Source organism: Chenopodium album, chromosome 16 (genome assembly GCF_948465745.1).
Source record: "Chenopodium album chromosome 16, dcCheAlbu1.1, whole genome shotgun sequence".
NCBI classification, from domain to species: domain Eukaryota; kingdom Viridiplantae; phylum Streptophyta; class Magnoliopsida; order Caryophyllales; family Amaranthaceae; genus Chenopodium; species Chenopodium album.
The window spans coordinates 51,356,571-51,371,774 of NC_137849.1; the positions used below are offsets into that span (position 1 = coordinate 51,356,571).

Genomic DNA, 15,204 nt, shown 5'->3' on the forward strand with positions numbered 1-15,204 from the left:
AGTAAGAAATCAAAGTATATATATCTCAAAAATTAATTAGAAGTATTACTTTATTGTCTGTATGCTCCGTTAATAAGGAAATAAATCGCAACTTTATGAAGTAAACCATCCAAGAAGATTCTGGGTGTAAATGATCATAATTACTCCAGCAATTATGTGATTGTGTGTGATTATTGGTGTTGTGTGGCTCTGTGTATCTGGTATACTCCGGATAACTCTATTATATAAGCCAAAGTAGATTAATAAGGAGACTATTAGCAATTCCGCACTTTTCCTCCTCTAAATAAATTATAATCCATAAGTTTGGTGAAGCTATTCGTCAAACTATATTATAGGAAATGGAGCTCTTTTTCAGGATTCATTTGATCCTTTTCATAGTGATGCCACTTACTGTGATCATCAATCTACAACCGCATATGACAAGTAAGTTACCAAAGCTATTCATAAATCAGGTTCGGATTTAGGAGATAGCGTAAATAACATAACCAGAGTTCTATATGCTACAATCAAATCTCGTTTACATAATTGCATCTTGGTCATTTGCATGTGTATACCTATAAAGTATTGGCTCGACGTCACATGTATCTTGTCAATTGTCATCACTAATGTATATTGTTTGGTATTGATGAACTTGTTTATGCAAATAGGTGCTGCTATTGGAGTCAACTATGGATTCAAAGGAGACAATTTTTCATCAGCATATGATGTGATAGAACTCTACAAGAAAGAAAACATTCCTCTGTTGAGAATGCTAGAGCCAAATGCAGATGTTCTCAATGCTCTAAGAGGGTCTAAGATTAAAGTTTCCCTAGGAGTGAAAAATGATGATGTATCGAACATTGCAATGAACCTAAACACTGCTGTGCAGTGGGTTTATCACAATGTTGTCCCTTACATCAAAGATGTGGATATTGAATGGATCGTTTTAGGCGATGAGATGGTGCCGAGCCCTGAGGCTAAATACATCCCTCAAGCAATGAACAGTATACTGAGTGGCCTTAACTTGACAAATATAACTAATATCAAAATCTTAACAGCAGTAAATGCTGCCAAAGTCTTAGGAGTCGCTACCCCTCCTGCTGCTGCGAGCTTCAGCAACGATGCTAGTGCAGATATGCAGGGGATTATCACATGGTTAGCAGGTACAAATAACCCGCTGCTAATTAATGTGCACCCTTATTACGTCTTTGCTTCAAATCCTTACAACATAACATTAGATTATGCACTTTTCAGTGCAAAGCAATCTATAGTTGATGGAGTCACTCAGTACTATAGTCTATTTGAGGCTATGGTGGATGCAGTTTACGCTGCCTCGAGTAGAGTTGGTGGAGTAATGTGGCAGTAGTAGTGTCTGAGACTGGGTGGCCTACTGGTGGGAATGAACCTTATACAAATAAGCAAAATACTCATGTTTTTAATCAGAAACTCATTAATAAACTGAAGATAACTGGGACACCAAGAAAGCCATCAACTATTTTAGACATCTTTATATCATCTATGTTCAATGAGAATTTGAAGGCAGTTGAAGTTGAACAAAATTGGGGTTTACATTACGCAAACAAGGAACCTGTGTATCCCTTGACATTTTAATTTTGAAGATGCTTATAAGCTCGCCAGGTTTCTATAATATTTTTGATTGCTCTGATTCATTTTCCTTCTGAATGTGTTCATCTTTTGAAATACTTCGCGTTTTTTTTTTTTTTTTTTTTTTTTGTGAAGTTTTACAAACAGACAAAGAAAGGGTATGGTATTATGTTAGACAGACAGTAAACACTGAGGAACTTCCAATATTTTCAAGAATTGATCTAAAATGTTGGCATTGAAGATTCAACAAATAAAAACAATTGTCAAACAAAATCATATTCAACAAATGAAAATATGCAAGTACACAGTTCAACAAATATGGCACACATTTCACCCAGATATAGGGCAACTTTGACCACAATGACTAGAACTATTCAACATTCTAGGCTCCTCCTAAGGAATCAAAGACACTTTGAATGCTAAACAATGTGGTACTAGCTTTACATGAAAGACGAGTACCAACACAAACAACAGAAGGTAGTATGATCGAGTGAGTAGTGAGAAATTATGAGACACTCCCAGTAATTAAACCTTTCTTGCAATTTCAAAACAAATGACGAATCCACTTAAACATGGTGATTGGTGAATATGGCTTGAGATTTTACTTTACAACTTATCTACCACTCCCGGCTAGAAAATCCCCACTCTTATTGTCTTACATAATTCAAATTTCCTAATGGTCGGTTTAAGATTGATTTATAAAGGCCCAGAAAGGAATAAACTGAATTTGACACAAATACACAGAATTCCTAATAATCATTTCAATTCTCCAGCAATCTCCCCCCTCTTTATACATGTATGTTCCACCATAACCACCAGTCCACCACCAACACAGCCATGGGAGCTTCTCTCAAGTCTCAACCTCTCTCAAACAAACTGTCACTTCCCTGCAGTCAGCCATGGGCAATCTACAAACTACTCTATCGTTTCCGCATCTATACCTTCAGAAAACTCTACTTATCTAAACTTGCTCCCCATCCAACTGTTGATTCAAATCTCATGCAAAGAAGTTCCATATTCACAATTTGCTAGTATTTTCTACAAAGTACATGATTCTGTAATAGTTATGGAGTACTATCAGCAATCCAATTAGGTTTTAAAGTAAAACTTTAAGAAAAATACATTTTGAATTTTTTGAGATTTATAAATTACTTGTAACATTTGAAATTAAACACTGAAAAATTTTCGATAATCCGATATTTGGAATTTGTAACTGAATTCCAGATTCTGAAATCAAAGTTTCCTGTTGTTTATTCTGCATTATCATGGTAAAAGCACAAGAAAGCAATTAAACTTCATCTCATTTTAACGTGCAAGCAATTAGATCATTGCAACAGGAAGGCATTAGAAATCATCCTAAGAATGGGAATTTGAGCATGTACAGAATTTAAAAACCAAAAGCTCTTAGTATCGTACTTTCTGTCATAAACTGATCAAAAACCATAAGCTTTTCACATTCCGAACATTTTCTAAGAACTCCCGTCACAAAACAAATTAAATCCTATCATCCACCCTCCGTCATCATGGCCAAGAAAAGATAGCAACTCCAGAATGGCAGAATGAGGCGCCAGAAATTATTGCATGGCAAAACCAAGTTCGCTCAGTTCAGTACTACAGACACCCACTTTCTTTTTCGATCATATCCTTCTCACCTGATCAGCTTTCCCATTCAAAAACAAAGCAAAGCAGAAACCCAAAAAAATCTACCTTTCACTATTTTTCTGAAGCAGTATAGTAATCAAAAATTGAGTCTTCACAGCGAAGAATCAGAGGAAGCACCAGTAGAGCATGAAGCTGGAGAATTTGATTCCATTATCTTTGACTGCAAGCCTTGAAGCAGCTTCGATTCCGGTCTCCACTTCATGTACTGTCCAAAAATACATTAAAAAATTTTGTCAGCTCATTAAAAAAAAAATCAATTTAAGGAACTATAAGCAGTTCTCTACAATCAGCCTGCTCACAGAAGAATATACAGAATATGGAACAGAATCGTTTGAAGTGTTTGACATACAATTGCTTAACCTCAGGTTAGCAACAGTTGACATACAAGTTAAGCAGACAATAAACCCGCAGGGGGGTGGGGGGAAGCCACTGTGTTAAAGGATAATGCCATAGCTGCCACGTTTATAAAAGACAGAAATAAATTACCTTTTGAACAAAAGCATTTATCTCTTCCTCTGTAAGGCCTTCATCATCTCCACCATCATCCTCCCAACCAAGAGCACGTAAAAAATCTAACTCTTCCTCCGGATGGATGAGTTCATGATGACTCAAGTCACTCCCTCTTTGGTCTGAAAAGCTCTCAGCCAAGTTACAAGTATCACCGTTACAATTCACCTCACTGCTATCAGTGGGACTGGCTGGACCAGAGGCCATTTCCTTCTCTTCACCAGAATTCTGCACAATAGATGAGACAACTGAACCAGAATCCACAGCAGCAGAAGAACCACCCTTAGATTTCTTCCTCACCAAGTTAAAGAAATCATTTCGGCTCTGAAGTTGAGCATGGGACAGCCGCTTATCCACCACTTGTGCACCATTCATATTATAAGCAGGTGTCTTGCGGTCATTGCTAGAAAGTTTCAGGAGAGTAGAATTCTTAGAAGGAAGAGAAACTGGATTAGAACCAGTAGATGGACCATTAACAACAGTTGTCGCCTTCATTGTTTGAGCAGGAACATCCTTCATAGCAGGAGAAACTACCTTTTCTCGCCCAGGTTTAAGCAAAAGAAGCTTTGAAGAAGATGGATTTAAACCATCTGCTCGGCCACTCCCACCACGGACAGCTTGACTCCCAGATTGCAAAGATGGCATTTGCTGCTGCCCATTCTTAGGACCAGCCACACCATCATTTTGTCTAGCAGCTGTCTTAGGTTTCAGCTTATCAGATGGGTTAAGAACCTGCAGGGAATGGGGATATCAAATTAAATCAGATTTCTCTATTAGACATGATCACATGAGCAAGCACTGTATTGAAACAGGCGCTATAAAACAGGCAGGAAGACAACAGTTCCCTAAACAGAAAACTCCCAACACACAAACTTATTTGTATTGTAAGTCCAAACTATACCATCGTATATGAAGCAAGAGCAGATACAAGAAATATGAGACACCACACAAGCAAACATAAAGGCTCTTGCCTTACAACCATGAAATTCCTTATCCTTCCAGACCTGTGGGGCCCACACAAAACAAGGTGACATCAAGCACTATCTACACTCACCAAATCTATTATAGTTAAGTCATGCAGTGCCACCACCAAATGCAATGCTAAGAAGTAAACAATAGCCAGATAGGAATATTCATAACTCAATTCAAAAATTACTGTAAGTATTGGATACAGCTTGTTAAGACTTTCAGTATGATTGAAAGACGAATGATATTCCAAAACAAAAACTAAAGCCTTGATTAATCTAACTTCAAGAAAGATTGCCATAGCTAATTTAAACATATACAGACTATATTATTATTAGGAGAGGCAGGATTACCTTGAAAAAAGCCTTTTTGGCATGCAAAATCAATCTCGACGAATTTTGACTATTTAAGAGTAGAATTGCATATATATTTTTATCTAATCATATGATTAACTCTTAAATCAAAAAACTACTATACCATATTATTCAATATCAAATTAATCTATATTCTATGCAATACCATTCAATTACACTGATTCAGGGTAAACCACAAGATTAGAATAAAAAAAACTTTTAAACTTAGACCTATGATTACATGAATTGTTTCCTACAACAACCCTTCATCCTTCATTTAAGTCGAATAAATAGACTATGACTTTCTCCTCTTCCAAATCCAACGGGTGGAGATTTTAGTACTCTATGAAAATACCTTAATTAAGTTTCACTCCACTAGTTCCAATGTTGACAGATTGACCACAAGAGACTAATTCAAATTGTAAATCCACTGAGCCATAATCTAAAGCACATCTTAACTCTTCTAGCATTAATTGGTAACGATAAGGGTGAAACAAAACTCATTAAGCTCCCCCCCCCCCCCAACAAACACACACACACACACACAACAACAACAACAACAACAACAACAAAAAAGGAAAAAGAAATGTTAATGAAAGAATGAATCTAGACTAGACAGGTGGACGCTTCAAACTCTCAAATGCTTAATGTACTACCTAATGTACTAACTAAGACAGGTCGCTTCAAACTCACAAAAGTTATAACTAATCATGCAAATCTTTAAAGCTTGATCCAGTCTGACTCTATATATAACTTAAAAGAAATTATATAACGAATGTAAATAATATAAGGCACGAGTCTGACAGTGCATTACAGGCTTACAGCAGCTAAAAAAGAAAAATAACTGAGCTTAAAAGCCAACTCCTAGAAGAACTAGACAACAAAATGAAAAGAGAATAGTTGTGATAACACATCAAAACAATCTTACATGCCTTGGAAAATTAAGCAAAAAAGGTGTGAAATGCATCAAACAAGATGGGAAGAAAGAAACCTCAACACTGTGTGCTTATGATACATAAAGTGATCCACTAAAAAAAATCGGGACCGGTTGTTGGGGGGGGGGGGGGGGGGAGGGAAGTAAAAACTTGGAACTTACTTCCCAGAACAATTGACCGATTAAACCCTAACAGGTCATTTGGTAGCTGGAAATAAATGGTGAATGGGAATGATTTTTCAATAAAAATTAGGAGGGAAATAACATTGTAACCCCCATGGTAAAGTAATTGGTAATTCCATTCTCAAGCATGTGCTTTCTTCATGTTTTTTCATTATTATTTATTATCACTTGGGAGGAGGTATTAAGTGGGAATGAAAATTTCTAAAGAAAAGAGGTCAGTTTAGGGTGAGCTAGCATTACCATGAAAATGAACTTTGATTTTCATTACAATTTTACATACAAATTCATTCCCATTACCATCATTTATGCCAACTACCAAATGGTCGTAATAGTAGACCTCACGCATCAGTTTTCTCTAAACAAACAAGCATGTGCATCTGAATGCTATTTAACAAATAGGACTGAATGGCAACAGACAATAAAATATCAATATCTACAGCAGCATACTTTGAAGAATCCATTAACATAACCACAGTAATAATATTCTAATAAAGTGCAAAACATTTTCATTATAAAACAGAGCAAATGAAGCAGTAAGTCAGTAAATACCACACCTCTTAACAATCAGGTTTCCCACTTAAGGAAAACTACAGAAAACCTTTATCCTACAGCACAACATTAGTATTTTTGATGGATTTCTTCATTAGTGTTTTAAATGAACTTTGCAATAGGTGAAAAATCAATCAAAATAAACTTTTAGTGTTTAGAGAATAGTTCTTTATAAAGTTCATATTCACCCTAAAATACCTATATTAAGCTTAAATGTTTGTATACATAGTAGCCTATTGCCCCTTCTCAGCCCTTTAATCTTCGTTTAACAGCGAACTTAACAGGCATTCATTGTTGAATTTATTATGCAATGAAAATAGGCACAGCTACCAGGTTTCCCACATTGAACTAAATAAGATAGATTTGCTGCATGCCGAACAGATTTTTATTGCAGAGCAACTGGTTCCAAATAAGATAAAAAGTATGGAACTGGAAAAAAAGTATTACCGAGCTTTTAGGCATCGAGGAGGTCATAGGTATCAGCTTCTTGGATCCCACTGAAGGCAATTCCTCAAACCTCTGAGTCGGAACAACTTGCTGCAAAACAAATTAATAGTAGCACTATTCAGCAGTGCAATTATGAAATATGAAACCAGTACCATCAAGAAATGAACAAAATAAATACCTGCGGTACATTTTGAGGCCGCACAGGACCCTGCACCAATGCTTCAGCCATATTCAGACCATTAGGAGTACCTGCATCGCTTGAGGTTGAAGCAGAAGAAGGTGGACCACCAACAGCACAAGGAGTTGGCTGCAAGCTAGGGGAAGAAACAATGCTATTGCTGGCAGCCACAGGTACCTCAGCAAGAGCTGATGTCCAACCTTCACAGCCAATCAATGGAGAGGTGCCAATGGACAAGCTCTGAACAGCCCTACTCATCCCAGGTGATGGTACTCTGGCTATATCAGGCGTTGAAGGCCTCTCATCAGTTCCAAGCAACGGGAAATCTTTATCAAATGACACCTTCTGGGTGCCAGCTGAAGGACTACCAATGGTTCCATTTCCACTGCCGTTCATGTTATGACCTCTACTTCTCAAATCCGGGACGGATCTGCGTTGCATGAGCTCATCTGGCCTTCTAGAGATCATGGACTGAGAACGTCTAAGAGTGTCCTTCTCAAACCTTCCACCAATAATGCTTGCCAAAGGATCAGAATATTCGGAATCCCAATTATCAGGATTGCCTAACTTTTCTCTATCTTTGGCACGTTGATTTCTGGCAGAATTTCTGAAGGAGGGCGAGTAAGGGTTCTTATCTTGCTTAATAGAGCCATTGCTGCTCGAAATTCTTCGAGAATTAGTTGATGAGCTCCGCTCTAAAACAGAGGAGTGGGGTGCATCTAAGTAACCGCTGCTATTCAAATTCCTATTTCTTTTCGGAAGCGCTAACAATGGACCATCTAGCAGGAAAACATGACATATAAAAGGAATATCAGCTATTAGCATTCAAGTGTATAAATAAAACCAACACACATATATATAAACAAGCTTCCTAACAAGTACCTGATTTTGAAGATGAAACATGGTGGTTCAAAGTCCCACCTCCAGTGCTTCTCAACCATTCCGGAACTAAACTGGGTTCACTTTTTTCCATAACAGGAGCTGAACATGTTAATATACGTACCAACGAAATCTCTGATGAACTTCCCTTCTCTTCTTCTTCTTCTTCTGTCAATGTCTTTTTCTAGATACTAACCTATATGAAGCTGGGACCATCAACCCTTCTCAACCGGCTAAAACAACAATCTCCAACCAAATATCCTACTCGACTTCAATTTGCTATTCCCAGTTTCAAAACTAAAATTAGAGTCAACAACTCTAAGTTATGAATTTCCACAAAACAACTCTTGTATCACAATCTTCAGAGCTAATGTTTGATACTCGAATGCGATGCTGGGTTTATCGTCCAGAGCAATACTAAATCAAAAATGAATTGGAACAGCTACCCACCCTCCTGTACAGCTAAAACTAGGGTTTTGAAAACTAATTGTGGCGATCCTACGGTCAATAAAGGAACCAAAGGCGAAGACAAGTACCGACCCACACCAAGAGTATCAATGGAGGCGCAAACAAAAATGCCATTCGGCGAAAGAGAAACAATGGGGCATAAGAGAATTGGTGCAATACACAATTCTACTCCTCCATCTTTGAAGAACAAAAAGATGGATTTGCAGAACAAAAGAAGCACACTTATGAGACCCTCATCACTTTCCCCAACAAACAAATTTCAATCCGCCACAAAATTTATCGTCAATACCACACTTTATAAACCCTCAAACCACAAAATACCCAGATAATTGAATTTCACCACTGCCCCAATAACAAAACCCGAATTAATCAACAATAACGCATAAGAAATACAGAAACCCTAACAAATTAATCCGATATTACCAGAAATCATTAATAATAGAAAAAATTAAACGCAGGAGAGAGAGAAAATCCCGAAATCCCAACCTCAAAAACGGCGAATAATTGCAGCAGAAAATGGAAACGAAAAGCCGAAAGTAAACAGTTGATTGAAAGTATCTCTGTGAATGCGAAAGTAAAAGTGAAGAGAAGTTGAACGAAGAACCCAGAAGTTTGTGGAAGACGATGAAATTAGGGTTTTTTTTGGTTTTTTGGTTTAGGAATTTGGTATCGCAAACGAAAGAGGAGAAAGAAAGAGGTTGAGGGAAAATAAAAGAGGGGAAGGCAGGAGAGAGAGAGAGAGAGAAATTGCAGTTCCCAGAGAAACGAAAAACGGATACAAAGCGTATGAAGAACCACCTTCTTTGCCGAGAGAGAGAGAGAGAGAGAGAGAGAGAGAATTTGTGAAGGTTATAGGACTTGCTTCTTCTTTCCTTTTCTTTTTTAATTTTGGGTCATTAGGGCGTTTTATTTGTTTTAGGTTATGTATGTATGTACATTGCTTGCTTACCACTTGTCTCTTCACAATCCCCTACTTCATTTTCATCAACTTTGTTCTCATTTACCCTAATAACGCCCCGTTAATTGCTCTGTTTTGCTGAAATCTGCTCTATTCTGCCCTGCTTAAAAATAATACTTAATAATGAATTATTATAATAATAATTAATATCTAATAATAATAATTAATATTTAATATTTAATAATAATAATAATTAATATTAAATTATTATAATAATAATAATAAATATTGAATCATTATTATAATAATAATAAATATTGAATCATTATTATAATAATATTATAATAATAAATATTTCATAATAATAATAAATAATTAATATTTCATAATAATAATAAATAAATAATATTTAATAATAATAATAATATTAAAAATTAATATTTAATAATAACAACAATAAATAATTAATATTTAATAATAATAATAATAATAATTAATATTTATTAATAATAATAATAATTAATAATTAATTAATTTTTAATAATATTAATATTAATAATATTATTAAAAATTAATATTTAATAATAAATAATTAATAATTAATATTTAATAATAAAAATAATAATTAATATTGAACTGTAGTAATAATAATAATAATAATAATAATAATAATAATTAATAATTAATAATTATAATAATAATAATAATTAATATTTATTGATAATAATAATAAAAATAATAATAATAAATAATAATAATGATAATAATAATAATAATAATAAATAATAATAATAATAATGATAATAATATTTTTCTCAAAAAAAAATGACAATAATAGTAATAATAATACTTATTATTAATAATATTAATAATAATAATAATTGATTTTTTATAATATAAATTAATATTTAAAGATAATAACTAATATTTAAATATAATACTAATTATTAATTTTTAATAAAAATAATAATAAAAATAATAATTAAATAATATTTAATAATTATTATAATGATAATTAATATTTAATAATTATTATAATGATAATTAATATTTAATAATTATAATAATAATGCAATAATATTAATAATAGTTATAGTAGTAGTAGTAGTAGTAGTAGTAATAATAATAATAATAATAATAGTAATAATAATAGTAATAAGGAAATCTGCTCTACTCTGCTCGGCTCGGCTCTGCTCTGCTCTACTGAAATCTGCTCTACTCTGCTGAAATCTGCTCTGCCCAGAATGTTAAAAGAACAGGGCCTAAGACATTCGTTTAGATGGAGATTTTGACTAACGCTCGATTCATCTTATTTATGTAGAAATAGGGGTGATGATTTTTAGTTGCTTAATTACCTTAGAAATGATAAACAATAGTATGATTTATCAATAAACTTATTGAACCACTAAAAGATTCAAATTGATGATTAAGATAACAGATAAATAATGATTGAGTTATTTTACCTGACTATGTATGCTGGTAAAGAAGGTTATCAACTTATCAGAAAAAAGGACAAGTGATTGATGTTATTAGAAACTCATGGGACAACTCTTTGGATTGCTATGATACACATTTAGCTACTTTGTAAGTTGAGCGTTTTATAGCTTTGGGTTATTATAGTAATAGCTTGTACTTTTTCAATTTTGTTGTAAATTATATCATTAAAAGTAACTATAGAGAAAGATTTTTGTTGATTGTTAAAATAATCATGAATAGCTAATGTTCGATGCTTATTAACTAACTAGGCATGGGGGTGAAGAAATCTATCCACCTACTATCAAAGATATGTAAAATGTTACACTTTATCGAAACACTGACTGGATTGGTAATGATAAATATTTACTTACTATGTATATATGTTGTGAATAAGTATAATTTTGGTCATTTGGATGATTGTAATAATAGCTTACACTTACCCATAAAGTGTTAGCTTACTCAATACTATTCCCAAGTGTTTCAACTGTAAATATTAGACAAAAAATTCGTGAGGATTCAAGTCTACTCAAGGTCCCCTTACCAAGTTTTGATATGAGTTCGAAGGTATGGATTCCTTTATCACCCTTGTATTCCCAAGTGTTTGACCTATAAATATTGGGCAAAAATATCGTGAGGATTCAAGTCTACTCAAGGTCCCTTTACCAAGTTTTGATATGAGTTGATAAGGGCTACCTAAATTTTATTTTACCTAGCTAGGTATGCTGGCAAGAAAGACTACAAGTTGATAAGTTCAACCAAATTAAGATAAGTAATTAAAAGTCATGTGAATATAACGCATCATAAATGGTGGTTATTAGTACGTGTTCGTGTCTTTTTTGCCCTATTATATTACATGTATCGTATGTAATCGATCGTATACATAATTTTGTACCAACCATCAAGTTTTTTTTTTCAACAAAAACTAAACAAAAAACTAGTTTGAAAAGCTATGTAAATTAACCCTACACATATTAGCAATCTCATGGGCATGCGTGAGTTGATCCCTTCCTACTTTCCAAATGATGCAGCTCCTAAAAAGCTTCCCTGATTGTAATAACTCTTGAATTATCCAAAGAAGTCGTACTTCCCTCCTTTTTGGATTTTGAATTAGTTGAATAAGAGCGAGCGAGTCTGTAAACAAAAGCAGTCGCTGATACCCTTTTAGTGTCGCCCACTTAAGAGCCTCAACACACGCCAAAAGTTCCGCATGAAGAGAGGACAAAGCTCTTCCAAAGGTGCCTCCACCTTCCAAATAGATCAGTTGGTCAAAGGAGTAAGCCCAACCCATGCCTGCATTTCCGGTACTCTTTTGCCAAGAGCCATCCACCATTACAGTTACCTCTAATCTGTCATCCTGAGGATCCGTGATAAGATCATCACCCCAGCCAATGTTAACTCTAGCAAAACCCGGTGGCGCCCCATTGTCTCATATCCCCTTAGCTTTCAGAATATTCCCGTCATCTATTCTTTGCCAGACAGATAAATTCTGCATTGCGTTGTTGTAGTTTCTGAAGAAGTCCACCAGATACCCACCTTCGTTGTTAAAAACCCTTCCATTTCTGGTTAGCCAAAGACTCCAAAGTACCCCAATGAACGTGTTAATTCGTTCACTATTCTTTCCATCCTCGCTATTAAAAAGCAAGATATAATTCTGAATCCAGTGTCGCAAAGGAGTAGATTCATTAATTTCAGAAGAAATATGCAGTGGACAATTATGCCAAGCATACCTCGCAAAAGAACACATCCTAAAAAGATGTTGAAGATCTTCTGTTTCCATCCCACAAGAGTCACAAAAATCCATATCAACCCCTTTACGGACAAGGTTTGACTTAACCCCCAACCTATTCATAACCAGTTTCCACAAGAATAAGCTCCACTTGGGCGGAATGTTAAGCTTCCAATTAAGCTTATAAAAACCAGTATCAGTTAAATCCTCCTGTTGCATAGAAAGATCACGCATTAGGAAAGCATAACCTGTTTTAACAGTGTACATCCCTGATATGTCCATTTTATATAGTATTTTACCCCCGTCCCTTGGTCATAATTAGTAGTGTTTTTGGCTCTTTAGAGCCACTTTTATTACTAATATGTGTTTTCTAGTGTTTTCGTAGTTTTGGTTGAGTTTTGTAGGAAATTGCACCTTTGGAGCATTTTCCCGGGATTTTATGAAGCAACTACGAGCATTGGAGGAGCATGACCGTCGTTGAAGCCCAAGGCCGGCTAGAGCCATCGAGCCGGTGATTAAGGGCTCGGTATTTGGAATACCGAGGTTTGGACCGAGTATTCAAGACCCGAAGAAGAGATCCGGATTGGGCCGAGGAGTCGAGCCCAATCGGAAGTCCAAACCTCGAGGAGCCACAAGGGCCCGATTGGGCAAGACTTAGCCCCATCGGGCGATGCAGCAGCAACCAAGCCTCGAGTGGCTAGGCGCGCTCGATCGTGCGAGGCCTAGCACGATCGGGCGAGGTGCGCAGCAAAGGAGCTACGAGCAAAAGGCGCACCCGATCGGGCGGCCCTTAGCCCGATCGGGCGCGTGTTTCTGGGGAGCTGAGTTGTCGAGGCACTTAGTTTCTAATTAGGATTGTTAACTATTTTGTTTAAGTACGTTTTAGGGTTATAATTTTTGGGTTACTCTTTCCCTTTACTTTTTCTCTCTACTTAATATTTTCTCTCTCTAGACTTTTCTCTCTACCTTACTCTTGTTCTTGACTACTTTGTAATTCCGCCGTCTTGGTACGATTTTTATTTTAATTAATTTTAGTAATTTCTTCCTTTCAATTCCTTATGACTTGTTTTATTACTTTGCTTGCTTTAGATTTAATTATGTCCGAGTAGTTTAATTCTAGGGTTTATGGGGATCCATAATTAATATGAAGGGATAATTTGTTATTATTGATTATTGATATTGTATGATAATTTCTTATTGAATTGTTTTAATTCTTTGCAATTGGATTATGAATCGAGCAGATGTAATTTGATTGTGAATGTTTAGCAATATTGAATTGATGAATCGAGCAGATGTTAATTTAATATTAAAGGCTATTTTCAATAGGAACTTAGATCTAGTAAATTGCGAGAGCCTGTTAGATCTATGTTGATTAATAAATTGTGAGAGCCTGTTAATCATGTTATTTGTGCAATGTTGATTATTGATTGTCATGTTTTATCCCAGAATATTAATTATTGGTGAACCTGTGATCCTAGGCCTTCTTATTATTGTTTTTCTCCCTGAACTTGATCTCCGTAGTTTAATTCCTTTTTACAATAACAATATTGGTTACCTTGATAATTTAGATTATAATAATTAGTTAGGAATAGAAAGACTTGTTTCCCTGTGGATTCGACCCTACTTCCCTATCTATATTTAGTTAGTGGTTTTAGGAATTACTTTTGATTAGGGGATACGACTTTACCCTGTCAATCCCCGAGGCATGCCCGCCCCAATATAGAACATCCTTCTCCTCAGAAGAAGGTAACTCCATCTCCAGAATCTTCTGGGCCGTATCCCATATAAATTTATCCTTAATGATTGCCACATTCCAAGATCTAGCATCCCGAGAGATCAAATCTCTCACTCTTCCTGAACCAATTCCCCCAAGGAGTTGGTCCGATTTGAACTCTGGAGGAGAACCCTGCACCCATTTCATATTGGCGATCTTAACTCTTTCCCCATTTCCTATCTTCCAATGGTACCCCTGCACCATTTTATTTGCCACATTGAACAAACCACGCCTTCCCCAGGAAGCATTCCCACGAAGGCACTGCTCTGTATTTCCTGAGCACAAAGAGCAAGAATGAGAAGGCTCTAAAGTTCGAGCCACTAACAACTGTGGATTACAATGCATTCGTGTCACCTGTTTAAACAATAAAGCCTCATTCAAACAGACCATAGACCTGATGCCTAAACCACCCATACCCTTTAGCATTTGAATAGTCTCCCTCTTCACCCAATGCAAACTATGAAGTTTTTAAGGGCGCCTTTTTTTGGTGCAAACTCTTTTTATTGAATTATTTGAAGAATATATGTTCTCTTCTTTACAACACAAATCTAAAATAACTTTTTAATGATAATGCACTAGGTAAAATTTATCACTACTTGATTATTTAAGGATAGTGTCCA

The 15,204-nt window shown here is 35.3% G+C and overlaps 2 protein-coding genes and 1 pseudogene across 2 annotated transcripts; 1 reads left to right on the forward strand and 2 right to left on the reverse strand.

The window, feature by feature from the left end:
* Window positions 1–338: 338 nt before the first annotated feature.
* On the forward strand, window positions 339–1,345 carry LOC145584544 (glucan endo-1,3-beta-glucosidase pseudogene; annotated as a pseudogene).
* A 1,505-nt stretch (window positions 1,346–2,850) lies between these two features.
* LOC145586966 (uncharacterized) lies at window positions 2,851–9,585 on the reverse strand. Its single transcript, XM_081643957.1, has 5 exons — window positions 8,246–9,585; window positions 7,364–8,142; window positions 7,186–7,275; window positions 3,733–4,485; window positions 2,851–3,451 (listed from the first exon to the last, which is right to left on the reverse strand). The coding sequence occupies exons 1-5, from the start codon at window positions 8,334–8,336 to the stop codon at window positions 3,338–3,340; spliced, it is 1,827 nt and encodes a 608-aa protein (XP_081500083.1). The 5' UTR covers window positions 8,337–9,585; the 3' UTR covers window positions 2,851–3,337.
* Window positions 9,586–12,510: 2,925 nt separating this feature from the next.
* LOC145584545 (uncharacterized) lies at window positions 12,511–14,929 on the reverse strand. Its single transcript, XM_081641361.1, has 2 exons — window positions 14,498–14,929; window positions 12,511–13,020 (listed from the first exon to the last, which is right to left on the reverse strand). Exons 1-2 carry the CDS (start codon window positions 14,927–14,929, stop codon window positions 12,511–12,513), a joined length of 942 nt encoding a protein of 313 aa, XP_081497487.1.
* Between the last annotated feature and the right edge of the window lie 275 nt (window positions 14,930–15,204).